The 21,494-nt window shown below is 40.3% G+C and overlaps 1 protein-coding gene across 3 annotated transcripts in view; it reads right to left on the bottom strand.

The window, feature by feature from the left end:
* Positions 1–21,494, bottom strand: part of TBCE (tubulin folding cofactor E) — a 70,790-nt gene that overhangs the window by 18,414 nt on the left and 30,882 nt on the right. For 2 of the 3 annotated variants that reach the window (XM_075862527.1, XM_075862526.1), the window contains exons 3-11: positions 19,453–19,537; positions 16,000–16,170; positions 14,224–14,312; positions 10,910–11,009; positions 10,023–10,125; positions 6,556–6,632; positions 5,090–5,185; positions 1,970–2,031; positions 1,821–1,885 (exon numbers count right to left, since the gene is read on the bottom strand). In XM_075862527.1, the coding sequence (XP_075718642.1) occupies positions 1,821–1,885; positions 1,970–2,031; positions 5,090–5,185; positions 6,556–6,632; positions 10,023–10,125; positions 10,910–11,009; positions 14,224–14,312; positions 16,000–16,170; positions 19,453–19,537 (848 nt within the window). The remainder of the gene's footprint in view (positions 1–1,820; positions 1,886–1,969; positions 2,032–5,089; positions 5,186–6,555; positions 6,633–10,022; positions 10,126–10,909; positions 11,010–14,223; positions 14,313–15,999; positions 16,171–19,452; positions 19,538–21,494) is intronic. The other variant, XM_075862528.1, reaches the window with a different exon arrangement.

A 21,494-nucleotide genomic window follows, 5' to 3' on the forward strand; every position in this document is an offset into this window, starting at 1 on the left:
CAGCCTCCATCTCCTCTGGTCTGGTATATATATTTTTACATTTTTTTTATCTTGATCCCCCTCACTGTTCATGCTAGCAAATGTGGGTATATGGTATTTTGGGATGGCTTACATTTAAATTTTCATACATGAGTGATGTTGTTTTTCTTTTACATGTGAAATACAATTACTTTCCTTTTCGCCTGTTCTAGTTCCCACGTATTCTCCATTTTCTAATCGAATATGCTTAATTGTATAATTTGTACAACTTTGTTCCTGCGTGAACTCTGTAAGCGTATATGCACTAACACAGTATACGAAATCACTGTCAGTAATTCTCAGTTTCCGTTAGTTTTCCCAAACATGTATAGTGAAGATTATTTTCAGAGTCGCTTAAGGGATAAATAACTTGGCAGTCAATGCTTCACTGCCAATGTTTGTATCGTAAATGTGTCAGCTTATATAAGATAAATGATACAATATATCAAGAATATGTGTCTAGTGCTTTCGCACTTTGCATTGACACAAAATAAATTAATCTAGTGTGGTAGGTAATGATGCTAAAAAAGTTAACATATCACATATTCATGTCCAGTTTGTATCTTAGTTACTATCTATTTTTATTTGTTTTTGTATAGTTTTGTAAACTGGACATAAGATATCAGAGATATAAGTGGGGCCCAATAACAAACACCTATAGAGATCTGCACAGGGTAAATAAATTCAATCCAAGTCCAGCATATCCAAGTTAGATGCAAGGAATGTTGTTCAAGTGCTAAGACCCTTTATTCCTATCCTACCCACTATTAGCCCTACGCGTTTCTTTGCTATCTATCTCTGCCGCAGTATTAGCCACAGTTACAGTGGAAAAATAGTGTTGAAAAAAAAAAACAGTCACCCAAAGGTCATTTCTGACCTTTTGAGGGACAGTCAATAGTAATAAAAATAAAGTAAAGTGAAAAAAATATTAATACACAAAATACACACCCCAAAAAATCCCCCCCCCCGCCAATCATTGTCATAACGCTAGCCCTGAGCCAATTGCCCTAAAATAGACATGTAATATATTAAAATTTACGTTAGACAATGACGATCACAAATAAAAGGTCTATTTTAGGGTAAAACTACGTTATTACCAGAAAAAAAAATTGCTAAAGTGTAAAAAAGATTATTTTTTTACTATTATTTTCAAATTTTAAGCCTAAAAAGTCTAAAATAGCAAAAAGGATGTGTATAAAAGTGATAAAAAAAAAAAAGAAACCTGAATTGTCTACGGGAAAAAAACAATGCAAAAATTACGTCGCTAGCCCAACAAATAAAAAAGTTATAGCCATTTAACTAACGAGTGCTAAAAAGGGCTAAACTGTGTCTGGTCCTGAAGGATCAAAATAGCCCGGTCCTGAACCGGTTAATGTTTCTGTAACTATTGTTTACTTCTATGGGAGTTACAGAAACCGTGTAGCTTAGCAAGCACGGCTAATTCCGTACTCCCGATCACCTCTTAACTCAGTGGCTAGAGAACAGCATCAGCGGGACAAGGGGTGTCCCCATTCTGGAGATTGGTGCGAGTCCCAGCAGTGGAACCCCCATCTGTCGCATAGTTATGGCATATCCTGTAGATATGATGCCATAAATTTCTAAGATAAAAACACCCTTTTTAAAAGGTAAAATGAGAGCTGTGTAAAAAAAAAAAAAATAATAATTATATTTGAATATTTTCTTAATTTTTAAGCATTCCACCATTTAAAAAAATAAAATAAAATAAAAATCACTTATAATAAAAACTAAACTTATATAAACCCCTGATGGGCAAAAAATCGGAACACCCACCTGGAACTTACCTGTGATATATTATTGCCATCAATTAACAAACTATTTAAGGAAGTAAAACGTTCAGTGCAGCAACCTATAGAAAACAAAAAGTAAATAGCAAATATTAAGAAAAAATATGTAATTGCTCTTTGGGCATAATAAAAAGGAAAACACTTACCATGATGAACAGGAAAGTTTATTGATAAAATCCTATTATTTGAAATGATCAGGTGCTTTAATCTGCAATGAGCAAATGCAATAAATTTCATATTTAAACCAAGTAAAAAATAAATAAAAATCAAGGTGAAACAAACAAATGTAACATTTTTATTATACTATGAAATCTGAAGCTGGCTATAGGCAAACACTTAAAACCAGTAAGCTAAAAAGAGATCTGTACATATATTGGTTTCAAAACAAATGTTCAAAGAGTAAAAAACTATTAAAAATGCTTGTTTCATGTGGGAAAAATATTTGTTTTCCCCTTTTTAACAAAATTAAACATACAGTCGAGTCACATTATTATGACCACCTCCTTGTCGTCGGCAGCGCGTAGCCCATGAAGGAAGTGATGTGTCGTGGGCTGGCTTGGTGGGTATATAAAGGTGTGCGATAGGCTGTCTGAACAGATATTACTCATTGCCATGGGTAAAAGGGGCAATAATATATCAGAGTTGCAAAAAGGAATGATTATTGGCTTCCGGGCCAAGGGTGGCAGTATTTCTCAAACAGCGCAGTTTGTGAACTGTTCGCGTGCTGCGGTGGTGAAAGTGTATCGTGAGTGGACAAATGGCAGCATTGGGTATAACTGACATGGAAACTGCAGAGCACCACGTGCCATCGATGTGAGGGGGCCGAACGACATGATACAGTGGAGCAGCTCGCCGTGAAAATCAACCACGGGACTACAAGATGTGTGTCTAAAACAACAGTTCAGCGAACCCTACTGCGTATGGGGCTCCGAAGCAGACGGATTGTCACGGACCCTATGCTAACAAAGGTGCATCGAAAAAAAGGCTATAATTTGCACGGCAGTATTGGAATTGGACCGCCGACGATTGGCAAAGGGTTGCCTTATCTTATGAATCACGGTTTCTGCATCAAACGGATGGACGTTGGCGTGTCAGGCGAGAAACATCATCGAGAACAAACACCCTCCATCCATTGCTGGAAGAACACAAGCTGGTGGCGGCAGTGTTATGGTCTGGGGAGTTTTTTCATGGCATTCTCTGGGCCCACTCATCCATGTGGAAGGCACTCTGAACCGATTTGGGTATGAATCCATCGTTGCAGATCACGTCCACGCATAAATGCGGTCTTCCCTGGAGCAAATGGAATCTTCCAGAAAGACAATGCGATATGTCACACGGCTAGAAATGTCCGACTGTGGTTGGAAGAGCACGACCAAGACTTCCAAGTACTTTCCCTGACCCCCTAATTCACCAGACTTGATCCCAATTGAGCATCTGTGGGACCAACTTGATAGTCTTGTTCGCTCTATGGATCCTCCCCCACACACCCTCCAGCAAATGTGGGATGCACTGCTGTCAGCATGGCCCTGATACCCAAGACAACCTACCAGCACCTTCAGTCACTCCCAGCTCGTCTAGCTGCTGTCTGTGCTGCACATGGCGGTTACCCTGGACATTAGCTGGTGGTCATAATACTGTGATTCTACTGTAGTTACCTAGTTCGTACGGTTGAAAAAAGACATATGTCCATCAAATTCAACGAGATAGGAGAAAGGGAAGGGATAGGGGTAAACTTTGTTCTTACCCCCATTAATCCAGAGGAGGAAAAAAAAATAAAAAAACAAAAAAAAGGCATAAACCAATCTACCCTAAAAAGGAAAAACGTCCCCTTCTGATCCCATGTGGCGATCAGACTGGATCAGCATTCAAAACAAGAATTCTAGACAGTTTGAAATTTTACTAGTTTTAAGTTATTTCATGTCTGTTTCTATTTACATCTATAGTTACTTTTAAACTTTTGCTGCTTTCCCATTGAACACACAGTAGATTGTGATTCAAAGGTCCACATTTGTAAGGGTATGTCCACACGGCCGAAAAATGGCCGTAAAATCGGAAGCAGAACGCCTCCAAACATCTGCCCATTGAAATCAATGGGAAAAACGGCATTCTGTTCCGTTGGGCCGTTGGACAGGTATAAAAACGGTCGCGAAAAAGAAGTGCAGGACACTTCTTGGGACATTTTTGGAGCTGTTTTTCATAGACTATTGAAAAAAGCTCCAAAAACAGCCGTAAAAACCGCAGCGAAAATCGCGGGTGGCTTAAAAAACGTCTGAAAACAGCTCAATATTTTCAGACGTTTTTGAGTTTGCGTGTGAACATACCCTAATACTTAAAGTAACACTATCAAATGGCAGCTGTACGTCACCCATCAACCTCACAGTCCTGTCTGGTGGTGCATAATCCGCTTTCGCTTTCAAATAATGTCGGGCGATACAGATCGTTGTTCAAGACAGTATATAAAGATAGATACATAAATATATCACTTTAAAGCAGAGACCAGAGAAATCAGTTTAGTAAAGCAAGTGAAGGAGTGGCGTAACTAATGCTGAAGTAGCCGCTATGGCCGCTACAGCGCGACACCACTGAACCCTACGGCAGAGCAGGGAGGTATCTCCTTGCTCTGCCATTAAAGGGGTTGTTTCTACAAAACACATGCATCCCCTATCCACAGGATAGGGGATACATGTGTGATCGCTGGAACCCCCAGCGAAAAGGAGGACGGGGGACCAAATGTCCCCCGAAGTCCTCCATGAGAAACCTCGGAATTCCGGGGACTGTGTCCGGCAGAAATTAATGGAGCGCCTGTCGCGCTTGTGCGCATGTGTGACCGGCGCTCCTTTAATTTTTATTGAGCTGCCGGATACATGTCTTTTGTGGGACAAACCATAGGCTACAGGCCGTTTTTCTTTTGGGGGAAGGGGTTTTGGGCTGTATGGCGTTATCTACAGGGGGGGCTGTATGGTGCTATATGCAGGGCGGCTGTATGGCGTTATCTACAGGGGGGGCTGTATGGTGCTATATGCAGGGGGGGCTGTATGGTGCTATATGCTGGGGGGGCTGTATGGTGTTATCTACATGGGGGCTGTGTGGTGGAATCTACAGGGAGGCACTATCTACAAGGTGGGTGGCTTGTGTGGCACCCAGGGTAGTTGGGGGGCCCCAGTCAAAAGTTTGGTATTGGGCCTAGTCTTTCCTAGTTACGCCCCTGAAGTGAAGAGCTTTATTCACCCATGCTTCAGCCCTCCCAATGTTATTAAATGTATTACCTTGGTAAATCTGAAATAGCATGAAGTTCGTTTCCATCAATAATGTGATTGTTTGAAATATCAAGAAGTTTCAGAAACTGAAGACAATTCCTAGGCCTACAAGAGAGACAAAAACATTGTTAAGCTTTAAACAAAACACCCAAAATAGATGTTTATATCACAGAGCAATCTACCAACAGGACAGTACAGCACTAAAGTGGCAAAACATCCCTAGCGTCATGGGATCCGTTATTAGCGGAAGTAACAAACAGCCGAAACTAGTGGCGTATAGAGAGGGCTCAGCATTTGAGCGTGCTCCATACTCACCCCCTCCCCCCCATATTTTGTCTTTCTACTGCAATTACGTGTTACAGATCAAGCCTCTCCTGCCTGAGATGACATTCCAAAAAAATCTAACACCAGTGTTGCTGCAAAATGTTCCCACCCAGATTTGTTGTAGCTGCCATGTGTTCTACTGGCACAAAAGATTGAAAACTTGGCTAGAAATCTGGCTGCTCATGAAAAAGCAGACTACCATGAAAGAGCATTCTTGAAATGGAAAGATCTGGAAAGAAGAACACAGGAATCGGTGGCCAGCGGCTGCCTCACCAGGCTAGATGGGGGTTGGCTGAACCCCATTCTCGATATAAGAAAAGGCACTAGCCAACTAGCTCCATGGGTAGTGAGATCACACACGTGCACGTTAGCAGGAGCAACTCCATATGATAAAAAAAATCCCAGCGAGAGCCCAGGCCTGAATCCCATTGAAAATCTGTGGGGTGACCTGAAGAGTGCTGTACACAGGAGATGCCCTCGCAATCGGACAGATTTGGAGCGCTTTTGCAAGGAACAGGGGGCAGCAATTGCCAAGTCAAGATGTGCCATGCTGATTGACTTTATGACAGCATTCGGTCTTTTTGGGTAGAAGTCTATCGGTGATTCAACAAAGTATTCGTTTAAGGGTGTGCATATTTATGCAACCACATTATTTTTGTTCTTTATTTTTCCACCCTAAAAGATTTCCGTTTGTTTTTCAATACAATTGTACAGATTATAGGGGACATTAACGGTGGAAAAAGTTCTGAAATGATTCATCTTGGAATGATTTTGTAACATAACAAAACCTGGCATTTTAACAAGGGTATGTAGACTTTTTATATCCACTGTATACGCGTACATACATTTAAACGCAAAAATCGCAACAGTTGGTATTCGTTTCAGACCGCACTGCAGGTCAGTTTCTCCATAGAAATTTTCCACAGCATGTGGATGACATTAGTTAAATCTCATCTACTATGGAGCTGCTGTAATAAGTTGCAGATTTTCCACCCGCAAACCTGGACTGAAAATTTACAGCAATTCTGCAACATGTAAATGTAGCCTTATTATAAACTCTGCAACATAACAGCACCAAAACGGACTTTACAATATCAATGTGCTGCATCCTTGTAAATTTCAAAAATATAAGTTTCAACGAAAGACTTTACCTTTCTAAATCACTGATGTTGTTTGAAGCGAGATGAAGCTCTTCAAGCGCGGGCCACATAACCGCACAGTGCAAAACCTTTTAGATGTAAAAAGCAAAATTTACCTCAATTACTACAGGATGAGAATACTCTGCTCTTTGAACTAAGCTAAACGTTATAATTTACACATAGATAAAAAAAAATAAAAAATCACTCCTAAGACAGCTGTAAATGTATATACAGTAGCGGACTAAATTGTTGGTACCCTTCTGTTAAAGAAAGAAAACCCACAATGGTCAAGTAAATAACTTGAAACTGACTAAAGTAAGAATAAGTTTTAATTTACTGAAAATCAACTAATGTAAATCAGACATTGCTTTTGAATTGTGGTTCAACAGAAACATTTTCAAAAACAAACTAATGAAACTGGCCTGGACAAAAACGATGGTGCCCTTAACTTAAGATCTTGAAAAAAAAAAAAAAAAAAGAACTATGAAAACAGACAACCGTGTATACGTCCGGATGCTGTATTTTGACAGGACAGAAAAGTGTGGTAGACTGCTCAGGGAGAGAAAAAAAAAATGCAGCTGTACGCCCTCCATCCTCCATGTCTACTATTAACCACACGCTTCTGATGCAGAGAACAGAGTGCAGTCACTTGATCGCAGGCCTATTCTTATTCCAGCACTGATCATAGAGTGAAGAGCGGAGCATGAGTAATAACTGTGGCTGGCACTTATAGGTCATGGATCCCACATATGTGTCATGGATCTCAAGTGGCTGCACAAGGCCCAGGCTCCTAGCGGGCCCACGGGATCTAGTCGGTTCGCCCTGGCTCTCCTAAACCAGTTGTTAAAATTACAGCCGGTTCAGAGTACCGGGGAGGAGCGGCACTCAATTATATTTGCGTCCTTAGGACGCGGATGCAATCGTTTATTGTTATTATAGTAAACATGTTGGGTAGTGAATGGCCCATTATGCTAAGCCCCGCCCACTTACAGTTGTTAATCAATTCCTCTCTAACTTTTCTGGCCAACTCGACAACTAAAGCTGGCCATACACTTTAGATAGCTGTCGGCCAAACAATCGTATGGCCGACAGCTATTCCTCCTGACTCCCCCATTAATACGTACGCACGGCCAAGCGCGCATAGGTTTTCAATAGGGAGAAGGGAGAAAGCCGCTGCCAGACTTCTCTGGCTTCGGCTTATCTACTAATGAACAAAAGGATCAGATATGTTGTAATTCAACATGCCCGAACCTTCTATCCCCTGACATCTACCGTGGGATGAGAGTCGGGACGCTGCCATACCCATTAGATGAATGGCTGATCCTGCCGACATATCTAAAGTATATGGGCAGCTTAAGCTGTACAATAAGGCACATAGCGGACTTCTTATAATTAATGGAGTTTTAAGAACATTTTTCTCAGTAAAGGTGATAAATGTTAGTTGCTGGGGTCCCCACTACTGGGACCCCCATCAATCGCTAGTACAGGGGTCCGGAGTCCTCCTCACCAGCATGACCACAGTGAGGAGGAGTTTATATGGAGTGGCGCTCGAGTGTGTGTGTTCTGCCACTCCATACAGTCATATGGTAAATTACGAAAACAGTCAAGCGCACTAATTTGAGATTCTGTAACTCCCACAGAGCTGTTTTCCGGCTGTGCTTCACTACTTTCCGGACGGGAAAATTATGGTTTCAGTGCCCTCTTATAGTGCAAAGATTGGGCTGCCACAGTGAGTTAGTATTACATGCCAATGTAAGTATACATGGAAAACTGGACCCTCCCCGCCGAAATCATGTATATGGCTGGTGATTCAGATTCAGGAGAAGTCCCTGACTTCACTGTCTATATATGGACATTGAAGTCAGGGACTTCTCCTGGAACAGTCCCCTACAGGAAGGTAGGAGGGGGGGTGCCATCTATGGGGGGTGGCTATTTACAAGGGGGTCTGCGTGGCACTAGCTACAAGGGGGTCTGCGTGGCACTAGCTACAAGGGGGTCTGCGTGGCACTAGCTACAAGGGGGTCTGCGTGGCACTAGCTAGAGGGCAGTGTGTGTGGCCCCATCTACAGAGGGCAGTGTGTGTGGCCCCATCTACAGAGGGCAGTGTGTGTGGCCCCATCTACAGAGGGCAGTGTGTGTGGCCCCATCTACAGAGGGCAGTGTGTGTGGCCCCATCTACAGAGGGCAGTGTGTGTGGCCCCATCTACAGAGGGCAGTGTGTGTGGCCCCATCTACAGAGGGCAGTGTGTGTGGCCCCATCTACAGAGGGCAGTGTGTGTGGCCCCCATCTACAGAGGGCAGTGTGTGTGGCCCCCATCTACAGAGGGCAGTGTGTGTGGCCCCCATCTACAGAGGGCAGTGTGTGTGGCCCCCATCTACAGAGGGCAGTGTGTGTGGCCCCATCTACAGAGGGCAGTGTGTGTGGCCCCATCTACAGAGGGCAGTGTGTGGCCCCATCTACAGAGGGCAGTGTGTGGCCCCATCTACAGAGGGCAGTGTGTGGCCCCATCTACAGAGGGCAGTGTGTGGCCCCATCTACAGAGGGCAGTGTGTGGCCCCATCTACAGAGGGCAGTGTGTGGCACTATCTACAGAGGGCAGTGTGTGGCACTATCTACAGAGGGCAGTGTGTGGCACTATCTACAGAGGGCATTGTGTGGCACTATCTACAGAGGGCAGGGTGTGGCATGATCTACAGAGGGCAGGGTGTGGCATTATCTACAGAGGGCAGGGTGTGGCATTATCTACAGAGGGAAGTGTAGGGAATAAAATTTACAAATGAAATTCATTAGTCTTTAAAACGGACAGGGAAAAATCGGATGCAAAACGGGTCAAAATCGGCCGTTAAAAACGGAAACAAGGCACGAAGCGGATGCAAAACGGCCGAGAAAAATTGAATAAAACGGCAGTTTTTATCAGCCGACACTCAGACCCTGTCGTGTGAATAGAGCCTTACATAGGACTGCAGTTAACATCTACATTATCTGTACTCAGAGTTCTCACGGTGTTATCTGTGGTGTTACATAGGACTGCAGGTAACATCTACTACATTATACCTTTACCCTGGGTGAATAATTTATTATTCAGCAAACGCTTCCGCATTTTTCGGAGGTTTCAAATTTTGGTAAATACATTTATATTTTTTAAATAATATTTTTTACAAATACTTATTCTTTTTGCTAGCAAACCCGTGTAACGGGTTTTTTATACTAGTATATATAGGTTAGGCCATCAGGAAGCAGTTAACTGGAGGATGAATGGGAACAATACAAATCATATTATTGCAGACAACTAACCTCCAGCAAAGCACCATTAGTTAAAAATAAAATAAAATACCTTCCGGGACAGTGTAACATGCCAATTATTAACCATGAAATTAAGTTTTAACACTATTAGCCACATCAGTATCTCATGGTTAGGAAGTAAATTATAAAGAATTTTGAATATGGGGCGACCTTGTATCCAGAGAAGGAAAGTTACCTCATTCCATGTTACTCCTGTACGGTTAAGGGAAAGGATTGTTAGATTTCCAAATGAACTTGCTAATGAAGATGGATTTGATGGAAGAGCAAATCTGTTCTCACTGTAATGGAAACAAGATGATTAATAAGGGCCTGTTCCGCTTTACTCGCAATCATCCATGGTTTGATCTTCTGTGTGACAATCATGAGATTCCCTATAGTCTTAGGGACCACAAAAAAGAAAAACATTGATTTTTCCCTAGTCTCAAAAGTCTGCTGCCTCAGCATAACCTTCAATTCTGCATGGTCTTTCAAAACCACTTATCCAAGCCCTCACCACCTCAAAAAAAATTCAAATCCGCTCTTTCCTCAAACTTGAGTCAACTAAAATCCTAGTACCTGCTTTCAGTATATCCTGCCTAGACCACTGCATCATCCTTCCCTGTGGCCTCCCCTCGAATACTCCTCCAATCAACCCTCAACTCTGCAGCCTGGTAAATCTAACTCTCCCTTCATTCCACCTGATATTGCTCCTCTGCCAATCCCTTCACTGGCTGCCCTTTGCCCAGCGAATTCTGTTTAAAATATTAACAATTACCTACAAGGCTGTCTCCAACCTGTCCCATACATACATCTCAGCCCTAAAATTACCTACCCACAAGAAACCTCCAGTCCTCACGAGACCACCTGCTGTGCTCTCCTCTTATCTGTACCTCCTATGCTCAGCTCAAATTCCTCCCGTGCATCCCCCATAATCTGGAAGTCTATATTATAACTCAGACTCTTTCCCACCATCAAAACCTTCAAACCAATGCTTCAGAGTGAGTAATGTTGGAACTACGCAACTTGAACCCCGTCATGCAGTGAGTGGTGTATTTGATAGGAAAATCACTTTTTTTTTTATACCTGAGGTCGATAGTTTTCAGTTTCTTAAGCTGAAAAGCAATGTCTGCCACATTTTCCCAAGAAGAGAGTAGATTTTTTGATAAATTTAAGGTAGAAATATCTAATTACTAACTTTAAGGATAATAAGCTTATCAAACAAAAGATGTTTTAGTTGACTTGGATCCTGAAAATTATAATAAATTAATACAATGCTATATAGATATTGTGGCATGGAAACGTCTAGCAGCACAGATCAGCCACAAGGTGGTAGGCCACACAAACATGTATAGATTGTAAAAATTATCGTTCTACAGAGTTTCGAACTACCTCTGAAAGCAAAGCCTGTAAAATAACTGTTTGGGTGCTTCAAAGACTGGGTTTCAAAGTTCAAGAATATCAGGGGAGATTTATTAAAACCAGTGCAAAGGAAAAGTGGAGTAGTTGCCCATGGAAACCATTTAGATACTACCTTTTCTCGTTGCCATGAGCAACTACTCCACTTTTCTTTGGACAAGTTTTGATAAATCTCACCCATTGCTTTTGGAGCAACAACTCTGGAGTGATAAATCATGCTCAACCGTATGTCTGCCTGATGACCAAATCTGCAGCAAACAATACTCTAGAGCGTAAAGTGCATATAACTTTGTGACATCAAAGGCAGTTCCCTGGTCTCCTACTGCAGACAGAGCAGTGGGGGGGCCCTTCTGCAGCCAGTTGTCTTACAACCAGGCACAGGATTGTGAGAAGGAGTAAGGGAAAAATGTTCGATCCCCTAGGACACAGAAAAATAGTAAGAGAAAATTAAGGGAGCTATTTATTGGATTTGTGTGTGTTTTCTACGTTCAGGCTGGATTCTATATATGGAGAGTTTCCATATATGGACAGTGATATCAGGAGCTTCCCCAGGGTCAGAGTCCCCAGGCAGAGCTCTTCCCATGCTCTGGCTAGGGACTCCAGCATTGTAAAGCTCCTGATATCACCGTCCATATATGGACAGAGACGTCAGGAGCTTCCCCGGGCACAGCATTTCAGGTAACGCTCTGGCTGGGGGGGTTTAGGAGACATATCAAACTGTATGCCTATACAGTGGGATACATTGCAGACTTCCATTGGATGTATATGTCGGGAGCCATACCGTTGTATACCTCAGACGGAAGGCTCACAACGCTGTGTGAAAAGTGCCTAACAGGGCTTCAGCTACACTGCATCTGTTACATGGCAATGAGAACGTCTTATTCGTGAATTAGAAAAGAAAAAAAAAAGGACTGCAGCACTAATGGCTGAGATTTGATGAGAAAGGTTTAACAAGGCACATAAAGATCTGAGAACACTGACGTTTTTACTTTTCACTGTAGGTAATAATACTCTGCTGCTCAAGCGCTGATGCTCTGATGGTTCAAGTCTGTCTTGGTTTAGTTTCCTGCAGCGATAACAGGCAGTCACTGGCCTCCGCAGTGATGGGCCATACATGCAAACATCACCGTTGGGGCCAGCGATTGGCTGCAGCGGTCAAGTGGATGTACAGCACTTTATTACTGCAAGAAAATAACAGACTGGTGGTGACCTCTGGAGCATCAGAGCTAGAGCGGCAGGGGATTTAAAGGAGTTATACGGATATCTAAAATGTTTTCCTAATGAGAACACCAAAAAAGTGACTCAATAGAATAATTTGGTCAAACACCAAAGTCATAGTTTAAACACATATGCAGAAAATCAGTGTTCAATGACCCAAACATTTTCAAAATAAAATAGTTTTTATTAAGACATGATAAAAATACAAAATACAGTTAATAGCATCAAAAATGTATTAAAATATAAGTCCTCACAGTAAAAAAAATACTGAGTGGGCTACTGGCCATAACATCCATACCATACAGAAGTAGATTGTAAATAAACAGCCATGGTGAGTCAGATAACAAAAATAAACAACTGTGAAATAGACCATCAGAATCGATAGACAGAACTGGCAAAGTAGCCAAAAAAATAATAGAAGTTGACAGACCATGCAGATATACAATGGGGTTAAGAGTAGCAATGTGCCAGGAGCCCACTTACACCCAACGTGTTTCATCACCAGGCTTCGTCAGGGGGAAAAGGATGAAGGCTCTTTGACAGGATAAGGTATAGGACTACAAATCTTAGTTTAATTGGATTTACCTGAGGCATGGTTGGTATAATCGTGAAAACCGGAAGTGTAGTAGTTGGACTACTGTCAATCAAATCGGTCGCCAGATTTGATTGACACTTACCTCATCCAATCCCTGTGGTTTTTACACCTACCTCCGTCCTCACTGAGTCTTTTACAAAATTTCTTATTGGATATGGGGAGTATCTGCCCCAAACTACTACACTTCCGGTTTTCACGAACATACCAACCATGCCTCAGGTAAATCCAATTAAGCTAAGATTTGTAGACATATATATACCTTATCCTGTCAAAGAGCCTTCATCCCTTTCCCCCTGACGAAGACTGGTGGCAAAACACGTTGGGTGTAAGTGGGCTCCTGGCACATTGCTACTCTTTACCCCATTGTATATCTGCATGGTCTGTCAACTTCTATTATTTTTTTGGGCTACCTTGCCAGTTCTATCGATTCTGATGGTCTATTTCACAGTTGTTTATTTTTGTTATGTGACTCTCCATGGCTGTTTATTTACAATGTACTTCTGCATGGTATGGATGTTATGGCCAGTAGCCCACTCAGTATTTTTTTTTACTGTGAGGACTTCTATTTTAATCCATTTTTGATGCTGTATTTTGTATTTTTATCATGTCTCAAAAATTATTTTATTTTGAAAATGTTTGGGTCATTTAACACTGATTTTCTGCATATGTGTTTAAACTATGTTTTCCAAATGGCTGCAAATGACATGAATTAGCAGCAAGTGACCTCTGCAGCCAAACAGAAGGCTCAGCGGTTGTGTGTTGCATTTATGGCATTAGGCCAGAAATGCAATTGGTCATCGCTGAGCCCTCTGGCTGGCCGCAGTGGTCACATGTTGCCTGCATGTAAACAATTATCAGGAGTGCCACCAGAGCTGGATCGGTGGGGGAAGAATAGGGGAGTTCTGCCTGTTTCACTAACGGATGTTATTTGCAGCCATAAGGAGAAAAAATTTAGGAACCCGGATAACCGCTTTAACAAGTGGGTATAGTTTATTTTTTAATCTTATAACATATCCTGTGGCCAATTAATTTCGTAAAGTCTCAGAAAACCCCTTTAAAGTGCCAACCAACTGAAAACAGAAAATTCTAAAACTAATACATTTTTTTGAAAAGAATAGTCTTTCCTCAACAGTAAAAGGTTAAAAGTCAGAATTTAAAAAAAGGATACTGGGACATGACCTCTGTATCTCTCCTTTTTGACCAGCATCGCTGACCGCGCAGTCATGTATTGAAATGTCAAACAATGTGTTCAACTGGCTGAAAGAAAAGAAAATACATTCTTTTATTTTAACTACAAAGTTTAATCCACATTTCCAAGTCCACTGTGATCAAATATATGGTACTTGTATTTTTTTAATTCTCAAAATAAAACTGCAAAATCTTGAAGACCATTCTTTTTTTTTCTGGAATAAAAACCAAAATATGCCGTGCATTCAAAATGATGACTAACTGAGAATTTTCAACGACACAAAACTGTTCATCAAACAATGAATGGTCGGACTAGGCTTAAAAATGTCTTTAACAATTGTCAAAAACATCCAGATGGTCAGTAAATCTCACTAAGTTTCATAAAACACTAGTCCTAAGAAAGACTAAGGTTCAGCTATCAGCCAAACTCCTTGGCCGATTATGCGTATTATCTGGGTTTAGGTAAATGAAGCCCAAGTTTGGGAAATGAGAATGAAAAATGTATTTCAGTCTTCCCTATTTCCTATTAATAAGTTCACTGGGCCTTTTGACACTCTACCGCACCGCGCATTAACTGCACATCCCTTCCCTTATCCCTTGGTTGAACTTAACCCCTTCCCCCTGCTTGCATTCTGGGCCCTAATGTCCAAGCCATTTTTTACATTTTTACATTGTCAAATTCAAAGAGCTGTAACTTTTTTATTTTTGCGTCGGCATAGCTTTATAAGGTCTTGTTTTTTGCGGGACGACTTGTAGTTTTTATTGGTACCATTTGAGAGTAGATGCGACTTTTTGATCACTTTTTATCACATTTTTTTAAAGTCAGGATTAACAGAAAACAGCAATTTTTCCATTGTTTTTTATTTTATTTTTTACGGCGTTCACAGTGCGGGTTAAATAATGTAACAGCTTTATAGTCGGGGTCGTTACGGACGCGGCAATACCAAATATGTGTAACTTTTTTGCTTTATTGTAGTTTTTTTTAATAGTAAAGCATTTTGTAAGGGGAAAAGCTGGGTTTTTAATTTTTTTTTTTTTCACTTTTTTTTTCAATTAACTTTATTAAACTTTTTTTACTTTTTTACTAGTCCCACTAGGGGACTTCCCTATCCTCCGATCGCTATTGTAATACACTGCAATACTTTTGTATTGCAGTGTATTACTGCCTGTCCGTTTAAAACGGACAGGCATCTGCTAGGTCATGCCTGCGGCATGATCTAGCAGGCATTCGCTCCAGGCAGACCTGGGGGTCTTTATTAGACCCCCGGCTGCCATAGAAGACACAGACACTCGGCGATTTTATCGCCGGGTGTCAGTGAGATGAGAGGGAGCTCCCTCCCTCTCTCCAAAACCATTCAGATGCGGTGCTCGCTATTGTGCACCGCATCTGAAGGGTTAAACGGGTGAGATCGATACTAATATCGATCTCACCCGGCAGAGCAGGGACGCCCCCAGCCCTCAGCTGCCTCTGGCAGCTGAGAGCAGGGAGATTTCACGGCTCCCTGCTCTGTTTACTTTATTCTACAGCAGCGACGTAGTTTGGCGGCGCTCTAGAATAAAGCCCACTAATGACCGCCGTAAAAAGACGTATCGGCGGTCATTAAGGGGTTAATGAACATATGTCTTTTTTCAACCGTACTAACTATGTAACTAGGCTTGAATTTGGGAAAGACAACATTTTTGCCTTCATTTCGCAGCAAAATACAAGCTTTTCCAGCTTTATAAAATGTTGGTAGTATAAAAAGAAACCCCTAACCTTTGCTCCACTTGTACCGATTCGAATCCAACAAGTTCCACCGTCTTCTTCCCAATCACCATTGCTTCATTCCAATCATTGCTTGGCCCATAGCGCTTTGTCAAAGCAGTTAAGAAGTTGACACCAAAATCTGCCTTCTTAGGTCTTAGAAAAGATCCTCCTGTAGGATGGCTACAAGTTTTACAATGAGTGTAAACAAAGTAAATGCAACTAAAAGTATTGTCACACTAAGTATGTAAGTTCTACACAATAAACTTTACACTTTGTAACTACATTTTTCAGGTCCACTCCCATTTTTCATTAAAACTAAGTCAGGTCCCTACATAAGGGAGAAGGACAACATTTATTTCCCCTTCCCTATAGAGCTGGGATCCACATTGTGAATGCAACCTTAGTTGAAGGGTATGCAACAAAATGTTTTGTTTTTTTTATTGCTCTAATACATCTAAAATAAAAATAAAGAACTTTATCAACATCCTAAAAGATTTGGTTGCAAAGAGGTTACCTTTATTTATTTTTTTAATATCGGTTTTTGAATTATTAGAACAAAAACTTGAATTACATATTACGTTTTAAAAGCTATGTACACCGTTAAGGGGAGGGGACTGGGAAAGATATCTCTTTAACAGAGAGGCCTTTTGGATTCTTCAAATGGAAACTCGTTATCCCAAAGGGATAAATCGGAGAGGAGACCTTTTATATTTTTATTGAGGGTCCCTTTTATCTCTATTTAACCTTTCTACTACCAATGTACTGGTTCTCTCTGTTTTGGTTCGTCTCCACCCCTTAAATGACCAGGACCTTTTGCACGTTAATGACCAAAGATTATTTTTAGTTTTTTCACCATCGCATTCTAAGAGTTGTAAGTTGTTTTTTTTGTTCCGTTGACATAGCCGTATAAGGGCTTGTTTTTGCGGGATGAGTTGTATGTTGAATTGCACCATTTTTGGGTACTTATAATATATTAACTTTTATTAACTTTATTTTAGGAAAGAATTGAAAATAAGCAGCTAATCCAGTTTTCCCCGTTATAAATTTACGCTGTTCACTATGCGGCATAAATAACATGTTACGTTTATTCTATGGGTCGGCACCATTACGGGGATACCAAATATGTAAAGGTTTTAGGTTTTCCTATGTTTGCAAAGTAAAAACCGTTTAAAAAATAATAAAATTACTTGTTTTTGCATCGCCGCATTTCAAGAGCCGTAACTTTTTTTATTTTTCCGTCGATGTAGCCATATGTGGGCGTGTTTTTTGCGTGACAAGATGTAGTTTTCATTGGTAGTATTTTGGGGTACACGGGACTTCTTGATTAATTTTATTTTTTATGGGGGGGAATGGGAGAAAAAAAAAGGCATTTTGCCGTTGTTTTTTGCGCCGTTCACCCGGTGGTTTAATTAATGTGTTAACTTTATTGTTTGAGAGGTTACGATCGCGGCGCTACCATATATGTTATTTTATTTTTTTTACACTTTTACTAAATAAAACCCCTTTTTGGGGAAAAAAAATGTGTTTTATTTTGACTGTAATCTTTTTTTTTTTCTTTCAAACTTTATTTAACAGTTTTCATTTATTTTTATTTATTTGTCCCACTAGGGGACTTCACATGTGATCTCCTGATCGCTTATATAATGCTTTGGTATACTTCGTATAGTGTAAAACTGACAGGCAATCTATTAGGCCATGTCTCTGGCATGGCCTAATAGGCAGTTGCTGAAGGCAGACCTGGGGGCCTGTTAGGCACCCGGCTGCCATAGAAACCCAACGGCGCCCCGCGATTTTTTTGCGGGTGCGCCGATGGGGTGACAGAGCTCCCTCCCTCTGTCAAACACATTAGATGCTCCTGCCGCTGATCGCGTGGGTACACTGGCAGTGCCCACGCGATCAGAGCAACGGATATGTCCGTCGCTATGAGGGAACGAACACCTGCATGTGACAGATATATCAGTCGCTCGTCATTAAGGGGTTAAACAACATCTACGTTCTATATGATCCTTTTCTCTATAACATCAGGATGATATTATATATAACATATTTCGTTTGGAAAGTTTCCCTCAAACGGCCATGCACGGTTCCTTCATTTTTGATACATAATCTCCAACATTTAGCTTCAAAATATTGTGCTTCATCCATCAATACTGACAAACAGTTGTATAATGACTATGTTTTTTTGCTCTGCGTAAAAAAGATATATTTTATAATATATTTTGTTTGAAATATTTATTTCCAAATGAAAAATGTATCTATTGCCCTATAATCTTTAAAATGTATATTTTTCTGCATGTATACAGTCTTTAATATATACAAGTGTTTGTCCTCATTTTTGAGATGTATTTTTAGGTGTTTCGTGTTTGATGACATGTTTCATTTATACACTTTGTTTTGAAACGAAAAATACATAATTTGCAATTTAAATACAGCGTAAAATTTCGTAGGTTCCTGCATACACACATATATGCCGTGATTTCCTTACACATGAAACCGGTTTCCTTTTTCAAATATAGTGTGGAGCTGCTCCTAAAATGTGTTCGAATTGGCTAATCTTGATTTTAAAACACATATACTGAATCTGTTACGTATGCTATGAGTAAGAACAGTCTTGTTCGAAACGCGTAAGCTGTAACACACCTAATCTATGCCCTCCATGGATTTTTTAAAGATGAACGAAATAAAGCTCTTTTTATATTTTATGGATGTGCTGAGGAACTTCCTTCTTTCCTACTTTGTGTTACTTATGTGTTTGACCATACATCACAAGCAGGGAAAGAACTACTTTGTTGTTGGGACTCCTGTCATTTTCATTAGCAGCAGAAAATATTTGAGTCTCAGATCTGGCTTACGCAGAAATTTATAATAAATGTGAAGAGGTGATTTAGTGTTTGCACTAAAGGGAATATGTTCAGAAGTTGAACTTCCTGTTAATTATTTAATAAACTACTTTATAAAGCACCAAGTTTGTCCTTTTAAGGGAACCGGTCAGGTGATTTGTGCATCCCCATCTTGAGAGCTGCATATGATAGTGGTAGAGAAGCTGAACTCTGAAATATACAGTAGGTATATAGGATTTTAAGTAGGATTTCGGAATAAAAAAAAAAGTTAACTCTTACTGGACTCCTAGGGGGGACTGAGAGAGTCCTGCTAACTCCGCCTACACAAGCTGATTGACAGCCTTCCCTGTACACAAACTGATACAGGAAAAGCTGTCAATCAGCAAGTGGGGGCAGGGTTAGCAAGACTCACTGTCTCTCCTAGGAGTCCTGTTAGAATTTACTTTGCTTTTTCCTCAGAAATCCGGCATCATATAATATAAACCTGTATATCACAAAGTTCAACTTCTCTACCTCTATCATATGCGGCTGCACTAACCGCCTGTGAGTTTCCCTTTAAGGTGAGCAAGTAAAGATAATACAAAAATGTTTAAATTTGCCTTTCCTTATATATAGTCATTACCTGCACGTAAAATATCTTGTTCCTTCATGAGAGCCATCATGTTTTCCTCTCAAAGGGTTGTCCCATTCTACTCCAAGCCAAATGCCTAAATATGTAGAACAACAATATGTCAGAAATATATACATGAGGCAGTTTATTAAAGTACTTCCATATAGTTATGGGATTACCTTTGGTTCATTGGGATATAAATAAATGTACTATAATATCATAGTGTAGAATATTTATCAACATGATGTGAATCCCCTCATGTCAAGTATATTGCGGAATATAGTATATAGCTGAAAGCGATTTTGCCGATGCAGAGGGAAATATATAGGTGTCTAAAACATTACAATGCCAAGTCCTCCAGAGCGAGTGACACCTTGTGGCTTTTCACTCTAAATGATTTCATATTGACTTCAGTACATAAAGAGAAGGGAATCCAACTCCATTGTCAGATGTACTGCCCCACTGGCTGATTTTTGGCAATGTTCCACTGCTTCTTTTTATAATTTACCTTTTAACTAATATCCTCTTATCCCTTGTCCCAGAGGTGTGTTTTCTGGGCTCCTTAGTAACAAATCCTGGTGGCAACACACCTGGGTATTCTTGCGTGGAAACGCTTTTTGGCACAAAAGTGGTTCATGGTTAGAACGGTCACTCATATGAGCAGATTCTTCAAATTAAAGGTAATATCCTGATAAGTTTTGAAAAGTGTGATGAGACTTCCTTCTTATCTCTTTTTCTCCGTGAACACGCTCATAAAGTTTTTAGCTACTTTATTGTCCTCATTCTTAGAACTGTCCATTCTCAAGTTTCATATATTTGTCATGTAACATACCTAATGTACCTAATCGCGTCATGTATACACTGTCATTTCAATTAAGTACCCCTGTGTTTTTATTCTATTTAACCACTTGTGGAATGCAACACTGTGTACTATACTATTAAAAAAAAAAAAAGTCTCACAGGACACAACAGTATAGGGTGGGATATAAAATCTCAACCACCTACAATTTTTCGGAGATACGGACTCCAAACAATATATAAACTCGAGAAAAAAAAAAAAAAAAAAAAAGAGTCCAAAGTATCCAAATGTTTAAAGAAGTACAAAATCTTGATTGAACAACACATAGGAATCTAAAATACAATATTTAACTGGATCATCAAATGAAAGTACATTTTAATGAAAATTGGATACAGGTAATGCATGACAGATAAAAATGCATCACTATCCACTGGGTCATACCACTACACCACTGAATATGGGTAAGCATCTGACTAGGACTTTGTCAGGTTGTAGTGAAAACTAGGACTCTCTTCATATTGATTAGACAGGAGCTGTGATTATTTACATCTCACTCTTACTTTTTCTCTGTCTTTCTGTCCTGACTTATATTTACTTACATGAGTATGTTTCTAAGAGTGATCATTCTATACTATACACTACTTGTATTAAATTTTTATCTATGTCATGCATTACCTGTATCCAATTTGCATTAAAATGTACTTTCATTTGATGATCCAGTTAAATATTGTATTTTAGATTCCTATGTGTTGTTCAATAAAGATTTTGTACTTCTTTAAACATTTGGATACTTTGGACTCTTTTTCCTCGAGTTTATATATTGTGTACTGTACTGTATTTTATACAGTTTATAATTCAATAAAACTAGTAAGAAAAAAGAATAAATAGAAATTCCCTGACTGTCACAGGCACCATCAGCAAAATACAGATGTAGTTTATGGCTCTTGCATTCTATGAATAAAACCCTGACAAGGGCCATTGTGCCATCAGTAAATTGCAGCAACCTATGCGAATATTGCATTTAGAGGCTACAAGCTAATGACAAAGGCATGTTCCACGTTAAAGAAGTGTCACCAGGGAAGGTCAAGTGTCCCTAGGGAAATCCTTCAGCAGTAAAAAGGATATGTTCAGGCATAGCGGAAATTTTCTGCTGTGGCAAATATGCTCTATGCGGATCCTGCTCAGAAATCCACTGAGGCGCCATACACATGACCGTGCCCGTAATTACAGTCGGTGATTACGGGCACGGTCAGCC

Source organism: Rhinoderma darwinii, chromosome 4, assembly GCF_050947455.1.
Source record: "Rhinoderma darwinii isolate aRhiDar2 chromosome 4, aRhiDar2.hap1, whole genome shotgun sequence".
Taxonomy (NCBI): domain Eukaryota; kingdom Metazoa; phylum Chordata; class Amphibia; order Anura; family Rhinodermatidae; genus Rhinoderma; species Rhinoderma darwinii.